The 19,124-nt window shown below is 40.0% G+C and overlaps 1 protein-coding gene across 3 annotated transcripts; it reads right to left on the bottom strand.

The window, feature by feature from the left end:
- Positions 1-348: 348 nt before the first annotated feature.
- ZRANB2 (zinc finger RANBP2-type containing 2) lies at positions 349-16,157 on the bottom strand. 3 transcript variants are annotated; one of them, XM_073357347.1, is made up of 10 exons: positions 15,950-16,157; positions 14,780-14,832; positions 14,561-14,669; positions 13,135-13,217; positions 11,709-11,785; positions 10,526-10,663; positions 9,239-9,411; positions 5,601-5,687; positions 2,815-2,979; positions 349-2,278 (listed from the first exon to the last, which is right to left on the bottom strand). In XM_073357347.1, the coding sequence occupies exons 1-10, from the start codon at positions 16,003-16,005 to the stop codon at positions 2,215-2,217; spliced, it is 1,005 nt and encodes a 334-aa protein (XP_073213448.1). In that variant the 5' UTR covers positions 16,006-16,157; the 3' UTR covers positions 349-2,214. The 3 variants fall into 3 exon arrangements, with proteins under 3 accessions (XP_073213448.1, XP_073213449.1, XP_073213450.1); XM_073357348.1 differs by having other exon boundaries at positions 15,896-15,980; XM_073357349.1 differs by lacking the exon at positions 15,950-16,157 and adding an exon at positions 15,423-15,837.
- Between the last annotated feature and the right edge of the window lie 2,967 nt (positions 16,158-19,124).

The following is a 19,124-nucleotide window of genomic DNA, read 5'->3' as shown; positions in this document are numbered from 1 at the left end:
AGCAGAAGGCCATGGAACAATATTTTACTGTAGTCAAATTATAACATTAGGCTATGGAAGTTAATTTCTTTTTCCTGAAACAAGCCCTAAGATTAATCTATGTTTTACACAAAGCAGGCCTGATTCTGATCTACTGCCCAGGTTTTTTTTTTTTTATTTAATAAGAATGGATATTGCTTGTACTTTATGAGACATGCTGGGATTGGATTAACTGCTTCTGCTTTTAAGTTGCTAGTTCTTCTTACATCACAGATATTTTAAACAGAGTAAAAAGACTTAGCGTTGCGGAAAGTTTAAAGAGAGCCAACAGATAGAAAGATTTGTTCTACATGTCTAAACAAACACTCATTGTATAATTGACTCACAGGCTTTATTTACATTTGTCTGCAGAATCATTTCTTCATGAAATGACCTAGTACATTTTATATAAGCCAAATGAAACCATAATTTTCCTCAGAGTTATCTGTAGCTTACCATTTGCTAAATTTAAAAACTTTTATCTAAGTACAGCAACAATTTTAATACAAAGCACAAGAATAAACCAAAAGGTAACATATAGCTTCTAATAGATCTGATTTTTACAATTTAGTAGGTAGACTTTCCTGAAGTCAGAGGCACAGTTAAAAGAGACTAACTGTTCTTGTGCAATCTAAACTACACTTAGCAAGGAAATATAAAAGAAAACAATAAAGTAGTAGTTGCAGGGCAATTTTTTCTGCAAAAAGATTATCAAAATATTTCTACAACAAAAACATTTTGCTCTGTCAAATCAGTCCAAAAGAAACTTAAAAAGTCATTTTTTTAAAAAAGGAAAGCAGAATGTAATTTTGCTCCGTTTGTCTTTGTGAAGTTCATTTTACAAAAGCAACTGTCAAAGATGTTGGAAGTTTTACTACTCAAATAATTACAGATATATTGCTTTTTTGTTTTAAAAAACATTATTTTCCCTTAACATACTTACCTTATGATGCCACTGAAGATAACTGTTAACACAAATTTTTCTTAACCAAACAGAGCTCAAGAGTGACCAGGCTTTAATGTGATATTGCTAGTAAAACAAATTTCATAAAGCATTTTAAGCCATAAATTTTATAAAGTTTCGGGGGACAGTGATGATCTTTGATCACATTTATTTAGAAGCACAGATTTATCTGTATTTCAGGAGAACATCTTATGCAGTTTATCTACCACAAGTAAAATTTAGTGTGGAAAAAAATAGCTCTCTCCAGCCCAAATTCATCTTTGACTGGTGGCTTGCAGAGGCTACAACCTTGTACTGTAATTCCAAATAAACTAGTTTCATAAAGTCCCCCATCACTTCAAAAGTAGCTACATAATGTTGATTTCAGCATTATAAGTCCATACAAGACTGTCCCCTTTCTAAGAGAGGATCACAGACTTCATACACATGGAAATTAAATTGCACTCAGCAACCTACTGCAGAAAGCAAGCTTTTCCTTGGCTGAGACAGGATCAAATAGGCTGAATCTCCACAGAGACTTACAGCTTTGAGACAGACCTCAGCTATGGAGAAGAGAGTGCTTAATGATCCAAAAAGGCTTCAAGCTGGGAGAGGGGAAGTCTCACGCACCCAGAACTTAGTACTGGGTGCGGGAATCGGGCGTCTGCACTAAATGTCAGTGAGAGAACTGCCACTCATCACAACTTTTGTTTAAATACAGAAAAATTGGAAGCCTGGCCTAAAACCTCCCCCTATGGGATACTTTAGCCTTAGAATTGTATTAATGTCCTCTGGTCCTATCAAAAGTGCATCAAAGAAGCTCAGGAGCTGTTATGTGCAGGGAACTCTCTTTTGGAGGGTGGGACTACACATATCAACCTGTCTCCATTCACAGCGGTAAATAATGTAATGGGTTGGAGCCGTAAAAATTAAAAAACAAACCATTTGGTAGTACCAAAATAAGTGGGCCCAATTATACATTGTTTAACAATACAAATATGCAACATCTGAGGAGATAAATGGAATAATGAAAAGTACACACCTACTCTGGAGAATTTATGGCTTAAAATGCTACCTTACTTTTTGTTTAATGAATGAACAAAGCTGCAGTTTCCCAGAAAGCAAGGACGAACATGCACTTCTACTAGCAGATTTTGCACTTCTGACCAAATAAGACACCAAGTTCTTAAAAATATGCCTCATGCACTGGACTGGATTTTTTTTTTTTTTTTAAAGATGTGAACTTTAATACATTATTTCTTTTTAGAACTTGTACGGGAACCAGAATGGGAAGATCCAGATGACGACCTGCGGCGTCTGTAAGATACAAACAGAGAAAGCATGCAAAGAAGTAAGTTCAAATTAATTTGATCACTCACACCCACAATAGTTAGAAGACTAATTTATTTGATGGGGTAGTATATAAACTGAACATGTAAATCTGAAACCTTCTGTTTAGGTTCACTAATGTATTACACTTTTTAGTATTAAATTTGCCACACTTCATATTAAATTTACAATTCCTTGATGTCACAGTATTCATTTATGAAAATTAATCAAGCAACGGAGTACATTAGCCCTTTCAAACACTGAAAGAATGGTAATCTAGGTCTTTTTCTATGGAACATGGTCCTAACAGGAGATTTTGCAAAGAAAATGTTTTAAAACCATCAAAAAAATCTATGTTTTAAAAAACAGCATGGTAATTGGGAGAGGGAGGGCGAAAACCTATTTCTAAATACCAAAATGAATAACTGATAAAATTCAATCCTTTCCCAGTTCATTTTATTTCTTCAGAAAGTGTATTACACACATTTTAAATGCACCCATTCTTATTCTACATAAACCCAAACCTTTCGGGTGACCGTGATCTCGATCGTCTTTTTTTGCGATCACCGGGCGAAGAAGATCTAGAGCGACTCCGCTTCTTGCCTCTCTCAGGGGAAGATGATGAACGAGAGCTTGAGTAAGATCTTTTTCTTGGGGTTGAAGACCCCCTGTGGGACCTGGAGCTGGATCTTTATTGATTAAGAAATAAATTTGATTTAATTTGTGCATAATACAAAGAAGTCAGCAAAAGTCTACTACAGAGTTCAGATCCAAGAACATTCAATACAAGATTTGCCACAACATTTTACAAAATGTATTTGTAGGTATTTTAATACTTACTTCTTAGTTAATAGCCAATAAGAACTTCTATCTTAACAATGAAAATACTTATTTATAAAGTAATGCTTTTGAAATATGGTATTGTGGACCAGTGGTTTGGGAATCTTTTCCCAGTGTTCTCCAGAATTAAGCTTTTTGTTAAACATACTGCAGGAGACTGGGATGAGAGATGGCCTACAAGAAGATTATACTCGTGCTAAGTAGTACAGTCCATAAAGTGAGAGGCTGGAGAACTACAGATTTAATAAGCTATTTAAAAATCATGTTTCATTTTACCATTAGTACACATATTCCATTATGGATCATTAAACCAAGGCTACTTCAAAAATAAACTGCCTAAAAAAATTACTAAAATTGGAAGAAATCTCAAAAATGGCCATTCCCCCCCACCCAAATTCACCTATTTGAGTTTGCAAGACTTTTGCTAAACTGAATTTTAATAAACTAAAAATGTTAGCAAAATACCTTGCATGGCATTTTCTCATCTATGTTTACAAAAATCAGCTACTTTCTCAAGAAAAAAAATCATATTTGTGGATCTGAAAAAGCTGCCGGACAAGGTGATGGAAATAGAATTTAGGACCTTCTGACTTCAAGCCCAATGTTAAATCCACCAGACAAAGACGACTTGCTGACAGTACTTTTTCAGATATCAAACATGCATATTTTTCTGCAGAAATGTTTCACAATCTTTTGTAAATAATAAAGTACTCACAAATGCTACTCTGAAACCTGTCACAAATGTTAAGCAATTTAATAGACAGGAAGGTCTGAAATCCAGTTTTTAAACCAATTTTGTACCCTAAAAATAACTTGTTCTGAACTTGTTGCTTCAGTACCAACGGGGTGTCAAATAATAACTTGCTTTGTCTTTTATTACTTAACTTCATAGCAGTTGCAATTCTCACTATGCTAAAATTCAGACTAATCCCCAGGACAAATATAGCCAATATGGACATTGGGCAAATGCAGGATGAATGAGGGAGTAATCCTTCCCTCAGAGCAGCTAAACAACCGTTTCAGAAGATACATCCACACTGCACACCACTGGCTGCAGCATGTAGAGTAAGTGTAGCTCCATGCCACAGTGAAAAAGCAGGATGCGTGCACACTTCAGTATGCAGCTACATGGGGCAATGAAAGGCTCTGGCAGGGGGGAGGGAGTGGGAACCTTTTCCCACTCCCTCCCCCCTGCCAGAGCCTTCCCCTCCTCCCAAAGTCTTTCACTGTGGTGGGGCAAGGCTCCAGCAGCTCCCTGCTGCTGGAGCCTTTCCCTACCACAGGGAGTTGCTGGAGCTTCTCTGTCCACTGTTGGAGTCTTCCCCAGCAGGGGAGGAAAGCTCCAGCAGCAGAGCCTTTCCCCACTGCCAAAGTCTTTCCCTACACTACACTGCTAAAAACAACAGTGTGGACAGAGAGGCACTGCTTGGCTGTGTAGAGAGCCATGCAGAGTATTTACCATAAGCGTCAGGTGTATCTTTATCCAAACATTCACTATCTACACCATTTATACTGTGGTCAGAGAGGTGGGGAGGGGAGTTCACATGCTGCCATAAGGAGTGTGCAACGTAAACATACCCATAGTGGCTGTATGGAGCACTTCCACAGTTTTCTCTTTAGGAGATAATGGAATCCCTGCTTATACTCCACCCCTTAAATGAGAACACTCAAGAAGTCAGTGCCATACAAGGGATGCAAGATTATTTTTAGATGCCCTGTCCCACTTGTTTCACACCATAGGGGCCATCTCCAGGAATGGAAAGAAGAGGTGGATTTGCATTCTACTGCAGAAACTTCTGTCAACAGAAAGCCTCAGTGAACTCATCACAAGGACTAACTGCTAGCTTTGGCTGCCATGCACAGTTCAATAATTGCTATACAAAAAGACCAGCTAAATCAGACTCTAATGAGTATACCCAGAAAATCTGGACCAAGTCTTGCTTGCCTTGACCACATGTGAGTAATCTCACTGACTTCAGTGGGTTACTTACATGAGTAATTGATCAGTGATTTCACATATTTCCCCCACATTTACAATAATGTTTCAACAGTGTTGTCTAATGGGGGTTCATATACATTACCAACATATACAAAATAAGAATATAGCACATCTTCTAATATTTCACACTTAATCGCCAGAGGAAACAGTAAATAAAGTTGCAAGAATTATTTTAAGCAAAAATATGCATTCAGATTCTCTTGCTTTCACATACAGCAGACATTGGGTTATTCACTTGCCTAGCTTTAGGCGAGACTTTTAAAAATATTCTCATAAAAAAACTTGCATTTTCAAGAATAATTATTTCATTTAATAGTGGTAACTCCTTGGAATACTGGACCTGGGAACAACTGATTTCCATGCTGAAAATGAGTTAAGTCAAAATAGTTTTTTAGAGAAACAAACAAGCAATCAGTTCTGCTACCCTTTTAATTTCTCTCTGCAAAGCAGAGAGAAAACTACCTCATTCACCTTGATTTCGACCCACGAGATCTAGAATGTTCTCTGGAAGTGGAACGAGATCTTGATCTGGAACTGGAAGAGCTTCTTGAATGGGACCTGAAACAACATGGAGGATTTTTCCAATACTTAAACAGCCTTATGAGACATGATTATTGTAAAATTACTTCTAGAATTTTGCTCAATGCATACGAGCATCTGAAATACTAGTTCTTAATATCTGAAACTTTTCAAAAATTAATATTCATTTTCTTTCATAAATTGTTTTTAACAATATGCAGATGCAGCTATTTATCATACATTAAGGTACTTGGGGCCCAGATTCATGAAAGAGATAAACACATTTGGTCTTTAAAGTTTTGCCAGATTGTACATTGGAGTCATTTATCTACTTTCAACTGTTAATGGATAAATTCTAGTCAGAAGTTCCAATATATAAGGAATGGCATAAAGAAGTTAAGGTTTTTATTAATGGCTTCCTATTAAGATACTGAAAGTTGTCATTAGAACTATTAGTTAAATTGTGAAAGCAGACAAAGTAAGTAGGGTAGCAGTTATTCGGTAAAGTTAATAAAATGATTGCTTACCCATTAACTATTTCATGAATCCAACCCAAATCTTGAATTTGCACCTTAATGGGACACCATCACCTTGGATTTTTAGAAGTGTATTAAATTAGGAGTCCTAGTATCTGATATAGTATTCCAAAAACACTATCATGAACGTTTCTTAAACAAATTATTTAAAAAGTGTCAAGATTTGTTATTCACTTGTTAATATTTAGAAGGCTGTTTTCAGCAAGTGCGAAACTGCCTATAATCAGTCTCATTGTTTCCTCTGTATAAAAGGCACAATGCACACACAAGAGTAAATTTTTTTTGCTAACTTATGGAAATCTCAGGTATTAAAAACATTGTAAAGTTACAAGTAAACTAATTTTAGAGTAGCAGCCGTGTTAGTCTGTATCTGCAAACAGAACAAAAGTACTTGTGGCAACTTAGAGACTAATAAATTTATTTAAGCATAAGCTTTCGTGGGCTACAGCCCACTTCATCAGATGCATGCAGTGGAAAATACAGTAGGACGATTTTATATACACAGAGAACATGAAACAATGGGTGTTCCCATACACACTATAACGAGAGTGATGAGTTAAGGTGAGCTATTACCAGCAGGAGAGACTACAAAACCTTTTGTAGTGATAATCAAGATGGGCCATTTGTATTTTCCAACTGTATTTTCCACTGCATGCATCTGATGAAGTGGGCTGTAGCTCACAAAAGCTTATGCTCAAATAAATTTGTTAGTCTTTAAGGTGCCACAAGTCCTCCTGTTCTTTTAAAGTAAACTAATGCAATTTTCAAATTGATGGGGTCTCCTTAAAATGCAAGCTGGTATAACTGTAATTATTTTGAAGACAAGACATGTCAAATCAAATTTTAATAATCTTTTCAGGCACTATTTGGTCAATTAATTCCATAACTCCCAATAAATATTGTTACCATTGTCTCTATTTCATCATATTATGCAGAACAAGAATAGCCTGCACTTTTATTTCCAGCAAGATAAGATTTATGTTTCTAAAAAACAAAAAAATCCTTCAAGGAGAACTCAAAACCCTTTGAACATACATTTATGTTTAATTAAATGAAGACTCAGCCCAATGTTGAGAATATGTATTGAAGTACCCATGACAAGATTACACGCAACACTGGGAGATCCCAGGAGAAACAAAATAAATTAAACTACTTTTCATCAACTTTGAGGGTTGTGAATTTATGTTTGACCCTTCATCTGAGCTGATAGTACTTTATACTTTTTTAAAAAAAAAAAAAATATGACAGATAATCTTATTTGCATTCCAGTAGTTCCCATGCAGTAGGTGCAGTTCACACAGGATGACACAGTCCCCGCCTCACAGAGCTCAGACTCTAAGATGAAGGGTGGAAGAAGAGAAATGAAACGTACTATCAAAATGTGTTTTTTGATAAACAAATTGGCAAGTGCCAATCAGCTCTGCCAATAATATTTGGTTAGCTTCTTGTAGGCACTATAGCCTATGTGGGCCTTATGGAGGCATTTCAAGGAAAGGATAGTGATCTATGGATCTGTTCATGGAGGGCATTCTGTATAGAAGAAACTTTATGCAGTGAAAAAGGGGAATTCAGTAGCGGATTCAAAAGTCAGGCAAGGATCGTGCACTTAGCAAATGAGTTTTGAATGGACCGTGCAGGGGCAATGTGGTGTCATGTAGGCCAAGTAAAGCATTTAATATACACATCCTGACACAAATGAAAAAGGAAAGCTGATTTTCACGTATTTGAAATCCTGGCCACTTCAGAGACAAAAGCAAAGTGTGCCTCACTTACCTTAAAGTCTGGCAAAACAATAGCTGATATTTTAAAGAGAGAAGCAGTTTAAGTGTTGAGACCATCCTAATGGATTTTTCTGCGGGTGCAAATTCTCCTAAACCAAGAGGCTATTCACCAAGTTTCAACTTGGGCAATTTATTATGGTTAAATTGAAGCTTCCTCCTACAATAACTAATTCTTAGCTATACTACTACTAGTTAGGTATCTGTGGGTTAATCTTACGTTTGTTAGTATTAAGGAGCTTAAGAAATAGAGAAATTTTGCAACCAACTAGTAAAATGATGTGTTTATTAAATGGTTGCTTCGCTACTGATTTGAGAATAAGCTTTTCTGTGTTCTCTTTAAATGTGCAAATTAGAGCTTTTATCTGGCCTCACTGAGACCCACGTAGACCCTGCAAACTCAGTTAAGATCATCTTCCTTGCCTGATGTTCTAACCCAGTGGTTCTCAAACTTGTTCCACCACTTGTGCAGGGAAAGCCCCTGGCGGGCTGCGCCTGTTTGTTTACCTGCCGCATCCGCAGGTTCGGCCGATCGCGGCTCCCAGTAAGTCCCTCGGCCCGCGCTGCTTCCAGCAGCTCCCATTGGCCTGGAGCAGCGAACCGCAGCCACTGGGAGCCTCGATTGGCCGAACCTGCTGATGCGGCAGGTAAACAAACCAGCCAGGCCCGCCAGGGGCTTTCCCTGCACAAGTGGTGGAACAAGTTTGAGAACCACTGCTCTAACCACATCATAATTATCTTAATCAATCATTCCACTGACTTCCCCTTTTCTACCACATGAAACTCAAATTTCTTATCTTCACCTTCAAGGCATTTTCCAATAGTGGCCTTCTACTTTATCTGCTCTGATTGCATTACCTCCTACTTTACTATCCCCGCCTCCCAGTTTGTCTACTTTTCTCCCAACAATCCTCAGTACTTCCAAAAAAGCATCTATTTCACATTAAATGCGACTACTTAATAGCAAGCCAAAAGGACTACACATAGTTTTGAAAACATGCTAGCTTTCCTGTTTTTATAAGCCATATTTGTTACAGATACAGCTGAAACATTAACTCACTGAAAGCGAAGTGATAAACTAAAAGAAGTCCTCACTTTTAAAACTGTGGAGCTACAAAAGGCCATTATAAAAATGTAATCTACCTGCGTAAACTGAATATATAAAACTGTCACATTAACAACTGAAACTATAAGTCAATCAAGAAAAAAAGATGTAAATAAAGAAGTTAGATACTGACATTTTGCCTGGCGTTACCCTTGACCTGTACCCGTTTACCTTGACCTAGACCTTGAGCTTGAGTGGGAGGATGAGCGCGATGAAGATTGTGAGTGGGAAGATCGAGACTTAGAGCGACTGCGCCTGTTGGATTTCTTTTTCTTATTAGCATCTTCTTCCTCGCTGGCATCAAGATTATATTTTGAGAGATCAGCCTCATCTTCATCCTCATCCTGAAAAAATGCAGACTGTTAGTTAGGTTTGGAGACTTAAATATGAAGAAAATACGCAGAAAGCAGGATTACATTTTAGACTATTTTCATTTGGAGTAGTAGTTTTTACTTGCTCTTGTCTGTAGTTTATTTGGAGCATATTGCCAATCTTTTCAAATCCGTTTTTTTAGTTCTCTTTTGTTAAGATAACAAAAAACCCTCAAGCATTGAGTGCAGCTTGTTAAAAATCAAATAGCTACATAAAAACAATTTCAGAAACAGCAATAAAATAGGACTGAAAAAAGTGATCCTCAAAAACCTGCATAATGACTGAATAATTAAAAAGTTAGGTAGTGAATTATAATGCCAGCATTTGTATTACAGTTCAGTGTCTTAAAAAAAATGAGACAAAGATTTTGGGCAGATGTCTGGCAGAAGTCTCAGGCTCAGAGGAAGTCTATCTCACTACCAAACTTAGGTTCCAATTCTGCAAATTCCTCACTGATTTTGGTCAGTGTGTAAAAGTAAACATGTGCACAAGTCTTTTCATGATCATGGTCTAAAAGGAACAACTAATATTTAACAATCACTCTGTATTAAAAACAAAACTGCAGATCAGGAGAATATTTATTTCAATTTTATAGCTAAAAATAAAGCCAGCATCATTTAACAGAAGACATCTGGAACATGTCTAGTCCATGTTGACATTTATTTTAGATATTTTGAAAACATCAGAAATAGTGCAGCAGTAAAGATTTTAGTGTGCATTTTCACCATACTCTACTGGATCTACCTATTAAGACATCCTATATAAACATATATTTCTCACAATGATTAATTCTGTTCCCAAAGTTAAAATATAAATGTAAGTTTAAGTGATAAGATTCTGACAGCAGTCATTCAAAGCAACAAATACAGAGTTCAGGCTGACAAACTCTCCTCAGCTCATGCATTCTTCCAATACACACATATCCCACTCCAAGATGTATACGGAGGTTAGGAGAGCATATCATCCTTACTTATAACTTATGTATTGTATAACAATACTGATTTACAAGCAGCTAAGAATTAAGGCCAATCTCACTTAGTAAGAACACAGTATGTTAGCAGTAATAAAGAACAAGGATTATTTTACCTCATCCAGTTTATACTTGGAAAGATCTTCATCCTCATCCTCTTCTTCTTCCCCTTCAGATTCCTTATCTTCTACTTCCTTCAGGATAGATGCAGGCCCAACTGGCTTCCCTCTGTATTTTTTCTTTTTGCGACCAAACTAATTGCAGATAAATAATGTAAGTGACACACACTTTGTTTCTGTCCACTCCACCATAAGTAAGACTAATTACAGTATATTAAACAAGCAGCCTCCTACGAGCTAATATGAAAAGACTATAATGAACTAAGACTTTTGTAAGACTCGTGGGAAAAAGTGAAAAATAGTAAAGACAACTTTCATTACAAATAAAAAAAAATATTGCTGTGTAGAGACAGAGAAGGCAAATTTCTACCATGAAATCTTAGTTGAATGACCCAAAAGTACTCAGCAAAAACCTACTGTAGATCTAAAATAAAGACACATCCCAATGTCTATATTCTGATAAATTCATCAATAATCTGGATGTAATCAAACAGCATGTGCTTTACAAGACTGCTTTATAACAGACTTCAGTATATTTGGGAAGCAGTAGGAGCACCCTAAAGAAAATAGCATAGGAAATCTAAAGCAGATCTTGCAAGCAGTTAAACTAATGAAACACGAACCACAGTTAAATTTAATTTCTAACTGATTTTTAGACGTTTACCCCCCACACCTTTCCAGATTCAACATGAATTCTGCTTCACATATGAATCGGCAAGAGATGTAATTCAAAAGATTTGTACAGCTAGCTTCCCTCACCCTGAGCCTGGGTGGCTGAGGCTTGGTCTACGCCTAAAACTTAGGTCGACGTAGCTACATCACTCAGAAAAATTTCATGAACAGAGGGATGTGGTCAGGTCAACCTAAGGTAGCTGTAGCTAGGTCAAAGCTTGAACCCCACTACTGATGGCAGCTAGGTCAATGGAACAATTCTTCTGTTGCCCTCGCATCTCAAGGGGGTGGATTTACTACAGCAACAGAAAACCCCCTTCCTTCGCTGCAAGAAGTGTCTACACTACAATGCTATAACTGCAGCTGTGTTCATTGTAGTGCTTGCCGCATAGACATACCCTGAGTTAGTTTCTTAAGCCAGGCTTCCCTGCCAGATACGTGCTCTTAAACACAAATCTCTTCATTTTAACTTATGTTCCTCCAATGTAATAATTATACATAATCTCACCTCATCATATTCCCCATCTGATTCTTCACGTTCTATATACTCAACATTCTCTCTTTCATTAAAACCTCCTCCATATCCTGCAAATTAGAATGTAAAATAAGAATGCACTACATAATCCCTTATATTGTGTAAATTCAATTACGTTAAATACAAAGTCTTTGGTAAATACTTTTATTATGCCACATTTGATTAAAATCCAATAGAAGATGTTTCTAGATGTATAAGTTATCATGAAACCTACACCAAGAATGTTATGCAATCTGAAAGGAAGCAGACATTGAACTGTTCTCACACAAGTGTATCAAAAATAGTTTTTACATATCTAATTGAGAAGCTGAGGTAAGCTTTGAGGTAAATGAAAGAAATACATTCCACTGCAACTGTTTACGTAACTAAGGGCCAAGTGCCACAAAGGAGCCATAATTAGGCTGCAAATGCCCAGCAGAGAATCACTCTTGCATAGGAAAACACCCTGCTGAAGCATCTGTGCTGCAGCCAGACCCTGCCTCTCCTTCTGACCCACAGGGCATGTCAGGGCAGAGAGGGCTTTGCTCCACCACTGCCATACTTCCATGATGTAGGGTCCATTATAGTCCATAACGCAGAAGTGGAATTTAATATTCCTTGCTAGCAGTTTTAAGTTGAATACAATCAAGAGTGGGCCTGAGAATCAAGAAAGTTGAAACACAATCCCTGTCACCCTATAGATTTGCCAGGCAAATTTGGCTCAGGGGATAATCTAGTCCCCCAAAAATATTTTTTGCACGTTTTGTTTAACCCTACATTTATAGGGCGATCTCAGAAGGAAAGCAGAGGAAAACGGAGTATCACTGAATTGACATTTCTGCTTAAAGCACAATTTCTGCTACAAGCACATTTTTGCTTAAAGAACATTCAGTTCCAACTACAACATGGTTGCAACCCTGACCTAGTTATAATATGGTTCCATTTTGTAATGCAGATGGCACTTTATTATATCCAAAACATGACCAAGGCTATCGCTTGATTATGAAATAGTTATGGTCCATTCTATATTACAAACTGGAAATGTGTTGTAACCTACTACTGACTTATAAGTTTAGTGTAGATGGTCTCTATGGCTACATATCAGAAATTCAAAATTAACATCTCCTGGGCTTAAGCATAATCTGTTGGAAATTTATTTAAGAATTTGTTTTAATACTGTATCTTCATGAAAACTGAGAAAGTGGTTTAAACTGTATGACCTTAGGGGATTTCCTGAGGTGAACCACTGTCACACTTGTATTTTACATACTAGTAATACTTAGCACATATATAGACTTACAAGGATGGGATATGCAAAAGGAAGACTAGTTAGCATTGCTACACCTATTAAAAATGACTACTTGATTTAAGTTAAGTTTATGAAGAGAACTGAATATTTAAACATGCAAATTCATCTTACCTGTCCTTTCCTCCAGTTTTGCATACTTTGGAGTATTACACATATTACATTCTGATCTCCTGGCCCAGTTCACATTGCCACAACTTTATGGGGGGGAGGGAAAAGAAAGTAAGTGTAAAAATGCAACATTTTATTTCACGTTAAAGAGCTTGGGAATTAGGCAACATGCTCCAGAAAAAAATGAAATCAATTTATATCGATTAGCTGTGATTTAAGTTCACTACTAAACAAATAGGCAATTGTAACATCACCAGGGCCTACTCTTGCAATACTTATGTACACGCAACTCCCAGAGAAGTCTATAAGAATTTTGCCAGCATAAGGATCACAGGCTTGAGTCATGTAGTCAACCCAAAGAGCCCCAAGAGAGGCACAGCTATGATCAAGATTAAAATGCATATACATGCACATATCTAGAGCAAATCATATTATAGTAATAAAATGGCATATATTCGGGCATAAAAGGAATTTTCACATCATAACTGCACAGAAATCATTTTTACCTGTAACTTTTTTTCAAGGGTTCTATATATATTGGGGAAAGGTGCTTGGATTATTAAAAAAGGCAGCAGAGGTAGAAGACAACAGAGGAAGAATGGAAAATAGTGGGAAAAGGACAAGAATTGGGGGTGGAGGGGGGATAGGAGAGCATGAATCCAAAGTGTAGGAACACAGGTGCAAGTGCAAGTTGTAAAGCTGAAATTTGACATAAACGTCAACTAGAATTCAATTAGCATTTTCTGGAGATGGAAAAATATTCTAATAAGTACAGGTTTCAGAGATTGGAAATTTTATGTAGAATTAACAAAGACGGAATAGATAAATCAAAACTAAGAGGGTCTCAGGAGATACGAAGCTCGTCGTAAAATCAGGGTATCAGAAAAAAATCTGTTTCCATAAAAGTTTCAAACAATACAAGTATTCATATGAATGAAGTTTGTGAAAAAACAATTTCTCTGTACTTTTCCCTTCTTTTGCACCTTCCGAAACTTCACAAAGTCACTATGAAGTAAGTTTTATTCTCCCACTCGCATCTCTTTTTAAAAAAAATCCACACACACAGTAGCTTGTGAACTGAAGTAACTTGCCTATAGTCAGACAGGAAGTTTTTCAGCCAGATCAGGAACAGAACACATATTTCCAATCCTGTGCTATAATCAAAAGACCATCCTGTCTGTCAAAGCCACACTGATTAAATATTTGTCGTCCAGAAAAAACTAAAACTAAAAACTAATCTAATGTGAAAACATATAAAACCTATTTCAAAAAGCACACAAAAAAAAAAAAAGTCGGTCCCAATTTCTCTTGCCTACTCACTAAAAGCCACATTGATTCTGACTGAGTTAAATATCCAAGATACATAACCTTTTAGTCAATTAAAAAGATTTGTGGCAGGAATAATATTTAAGTTTCAAAACCAACATACGTTTTACATTGCCAATCATTAGCACTGAACAGGCCACGGCTCTTTTCAGCAAGCGTCTTCCCTATTTCAGTCCCTCCAGCTTTCATCATTTTGGCTTCAGTTGTTTTTTCTGAAAACAGATTAAAAAAATAATTTTCAAGAAGTTTCTTATAAGATTGAACATTTCATTCTTTTTGGGGGATGAGAGAGAAGGGAAATCAAAATGGGAAAGATAGTCACCTCGACCACATCTGTTACAGCTGGTTCTTCTAGCAAAATTAACATTTCCACACCTGAAAAAAGAAATATATTCTTATGAAGGGCAATGAACAGTTTTTTTAAAAAGGGGAGAGGATAAAGATAATAGCAATTAGTATTCGGAAAATATTTTAAAGATGAAAATTCCTATAAAGTTTTCTTTGTTTTGCAAAATGAATCATGACATTTTCCCACCTTAAATGATTTTAATGTTGGTAACTTAATTTTTGTAGCTAAAATAAAACTGTTATAGAAACTCAAAGAACCTTTTAAAAATGACTTTTTGTTTTCTAACTTCTGACATAAATAAGCTGTTTATAACAGGGTGGCTAGTTTTCCTTTTGTTGTACAAATACACATTTCAGACCAGCAAAAAACAAACCAAAAAAAGGCCACTGGCCATTTTATTTTGTCAGGATTCTCTGCTTCACAATAATAGCAGTAGGACCTTCATTAACTGTAAACATCTGGCAAAAGTTGGCAAATATTTTGTTTTTCATAAAGCACTCCGGGCAAATATCTCACTTTCTTTATTAAATATTTTCTCAAAAGACACGGGAACCAAACTGAAGAACTATAAATAAGCCTGAAGGATTGTTGGGTTTCACGGCAGATTTGTAAGTACCCGGTACTCCTGTAGCCATGACACTTTCCAGTTTATGGTCCTGATTCTGCAATGTTTCTGCTCAGACACACCCCTGCACCGACAGACCCCTACCGACAGCGATCGGGCTCTGGGGAGGCACACGGGATCAGGGCCCGTTCGCTTTCTGTGCGGTGCAGAGCTGCCATCGCGTCACCGCCCCGAGAGCGCAGTGACCCTGGGGTGCCGTCCGTAGAGGAGCTGAGCCCCCCGGGCGGGGAGGCCTTTGAGTTGCAGGGCGCCGATCTAAAAGGCGTTATTCATATCTCGGGCCCCACTGAGGCAGCCTGAGGCAGCCGGGACGCCCGCAGGGAGGAAGGTGCTAAGAGGCAGGGGTGCGTCTGAGCAGAAGCCACCCGTCCGTTCAACAGCCCCGCAAACGGCGCCTCCGGTGCCCTGTAGGGAGAAGACTCGAGGACGTTGAGCTCCCCCGAGTCCCGCTTCCCTCCCCTCACCGGGAGGCCCTGGGGCCCCGCCCCGCGTCCGTGGCGGCCCCGGGCCCCCCTCACTTCTTGTCCGGGCAGATCCAGTCCCCGTCGCTGACTCGGAAATTCTTCGTCGACATCTTGGCCCACCACGTCCAGAGCCGAGCGTCGCGGCAGGGCCGGGGTCCTGCGTCTGGCGGGGCTGCCTCGTAGCGCCTGTTTCCCGCGATCAGCCACCAGTGTCGGAGCGCACAGGGCCCAACCCGGCCCTGCCCGAAGAAACACGCCGAAGGGCAGCCGTGCGGCGCGGGTTGTAATCAGGCATTGGAATAGACACCCTGCGCGGCCGGGAAGGGGAGGCGGCGCGGAGAGTGCCCCCTAGGGGCCGGAGGACCCCATGGGTGGGAGCGCGGGCGGGGCTGAGGGTTAGAATGGGAAGTGGCGGAGGGAAGCAAAGGGAGGGAGGGAGGGAGCGGGAGGGGCAGGGGCGACCCTATTTCCCAAAGAGAAAATGGGACATCCCAGGTGCCCCCCTCCCCCACACATGAGGCTGTTGCTGGAACCCATCCCGCCCCGCTGGCACGCCGCCGCCCCTGCCCAGCTCTGCCTTTCCCCCTGCAGGAGGGGGCTGGCAGCTCTGACTGCTCCTGCCCTCCACCCCCAGCCCCCTGCACATTCCTCGGCACCACACCCCACTTTTTTGACAACAATGAGCATTTGTCCCATTTGCTCTGTGTTTTCCCCAGGAATTGAAATGGGGGCGGTGTTCACATTTATGGGGGGGGGGGGTGTTCAGGGCCAATGAGGGGTGAAACTGTGTGGGTGAAGGTGGGCTGTATGGCACCATAGTAAAAACTACAACATGTTTCATGAACATTTTATTAGATTTTAAAATCATCACACAAATTAAAGTTAGCTACTCAAGCCTTCTGTGAAGCGCTACAACTACATCCTTCTTGGTTTCTTGTTATAATTTTGCACAACTCTTAATGAACTTCTTGAATGCAATGCATTCATCTTTGGTGGCTTCCCATGTGTCCGGTACTTCCATTCCTTCAACTGATATGCTGATTAGTTCATTCACGTGATCAGGCAGAAGGTGACATCTTTCAAAACACAAAATTCTATTCAGTGATGAAAAAGAACACTCAACTGTAGCTGTTGTGACTGGGAGTAGCAAGAGATGAATTCCTACTTCTTTCAGCCCAGGAAACATAGCATAAAGATCAGGTCAAACCACTAGTGATGATAAAAAAGAAGTTGAAGTCAATCTTCATTCTCATTTGTCAAATGATATTCCACTCTGTGTTCAAATTCTCTATTCTATCCTGAGCACATGGCAGCCCCATTCCTGGTAGTGCCTTACTCCACTCAACTGTCATATTTCCTCTCAGCCTTTGTTTTGTTAGGCTAAATTGGTATGAAAAGATTTTGAGCAGCTCTAGTTCATTGCCTTAAGCACAGCACTGAGAACATTGTTTTGCCACCATTGACTGAAAACAGGGGAAGAACTGAATAAAATTAACTAAAGAAGGAGAACCAGAAGAAAACGAGAAGGAACCTAAAAAGCGGAGGAATCAGAAGCACCAGAAGCTACTGCAGGGTAACAGCAACAGCAGCAGCGCTGCTGGGACAGAGCGGAAGGACCTAAACAGACAAGAGGCAGAGAAGCCTACAGAGAATAAGCATGCTAGCTATAGTATAAGTTACAGAATAGAAATAGGGCTAATGTATGTGCATACTTAAGATAATAAAGATGAGTATCTGTGGTGTGTGTGTTTGTTACTATGTATAAAATTTTGAGTTTATTAAGGTTAGTCAGTTTCCTGCATATGACCTATCACCATGTGCAGAACATAATCACTTAAGCCATTCCAACTGTATAACATTACAGTCTTGGGTACTTTATCTTATATACCTGTGCTAAGGGATTTATGTTTAGATTAATTGTGTTAGGAAAGATGGGTACATTGAATAAAGAAAAGAATTTGTTTTGGAAAAGTGCTGCTTGGGTGTCAATCCTTTGAGCAGAGGGCTGTATCCATGTCCTCCCAGCGGTGCACAGATCTAATCTGTTCTTGGGAGTTTCCTGAAGGCATAGGAAAATCCTTGGTAAATGCTGGCAATTCTACTACGGCGGGACCCCTCCTTTCACCTTGCAGGAACAGATTAATAGGTCAAGATCTTGGGAACCCAGATAAGCAACAGGAGGGCTACTCTGGGATCCCTGAGTCTGTTCTTAGGGGGGTAACAAAATAAGGTCCTTAAATCTCCTCTCATAAGGTAGGTTCTCCATTCGTCTGGCTATCCTAGTAGCAGTAGTGCAAGTAAGCTGGTATGGTCAGCTATGCCATACTATTAAGACATTTATTGCCAGTACGTCGTACCGGAAAGACACATTCAGTAGCCACTGAACACCGCAGGGCTCTCCTGGGAATCACAGTGGCAAAAGGAGCAGAACATGGGGCTGCCAGGTGACCCCACACCAGCAGCTCCTCCAGCACAGCTGTACCGCTCCCAGCCCCACCCCCAGCCCTGTCCTCCGGCAGGGCTGTACAGACCCCAGACAGGAGATGCAGCTGTGTGGAAGGACTGAAGACAGTAAAGCCATGCTGGAGGACCTGCTGGCGTGGGGCCGCCTGGTGGCCCCACGTTCTGCTCCTTTCACCACTGCGATTCTCTGGAGAGCCCTGCGATTCAGCGGATACCAATTTCTACCCATGGATATCTGTATCCGTGGGTATAAATTTGTATCCATGCAGGGCTCTAGTCCAGGGGAACATTTTTTGTGAGGGGGGTGGGGTTGGGGGGTGACGATGGTGGCAGGGACACAAAGGGTCAGGTGACCCTCCCCAGCTGAAGTGCTCCCACCAGCACGGGCAGGGAGAGGAAGGGGCAGGGCCAGCCTGCTGGAAGGGCAGGTCAGCCTGCTCTCCTCTTCCAGCCACACTGCCTGGGATGCTGCCCGGTGCAGCCCAGCCACTGCCTAGGAGAGCCAGGCACTCTCCCAGGTAGCTGCTGTGCTGCACCAGGCAGCATCCGGGAGTGACTCTGGGGCCTGGCTGCCAGCAGGGCCAGTGCAAGGATGTTTCACGTCCTAGGCGAAACTTCCACCTTGCACCACCCCCCCGCCCCACCGCGGCAGCTCCCCGCCCCCCCCGGCAGCTCCCCGCTGCCCCCTCCCTCCTTCGCTCCCTCCCTTCCTTCAGCCCGGGGAGCCGCGTGCAGCAGCTCCCCGCCCCAGCTCACCTCTGCTCTG

The sequence above is a fragment of the Lepidochelys kempii genome, chromosome 8, assembly GCF_965140265.1.
Source record: "Lepidochelys kempii isolate rLepKem1 chromosome 8, rLepKem1.hap2, whole genome shotgun sequence".
Classification (NCBI taxonomy): domain Eukaryota; kingdom Metazoa; phylum Chordata; order Testudines; family Cheloniidae; genus Lepidochelys; species Lepidochelys kempii.
This window is presented reverse-complemented; position numbering and strand designations above follow the sequence as displayed.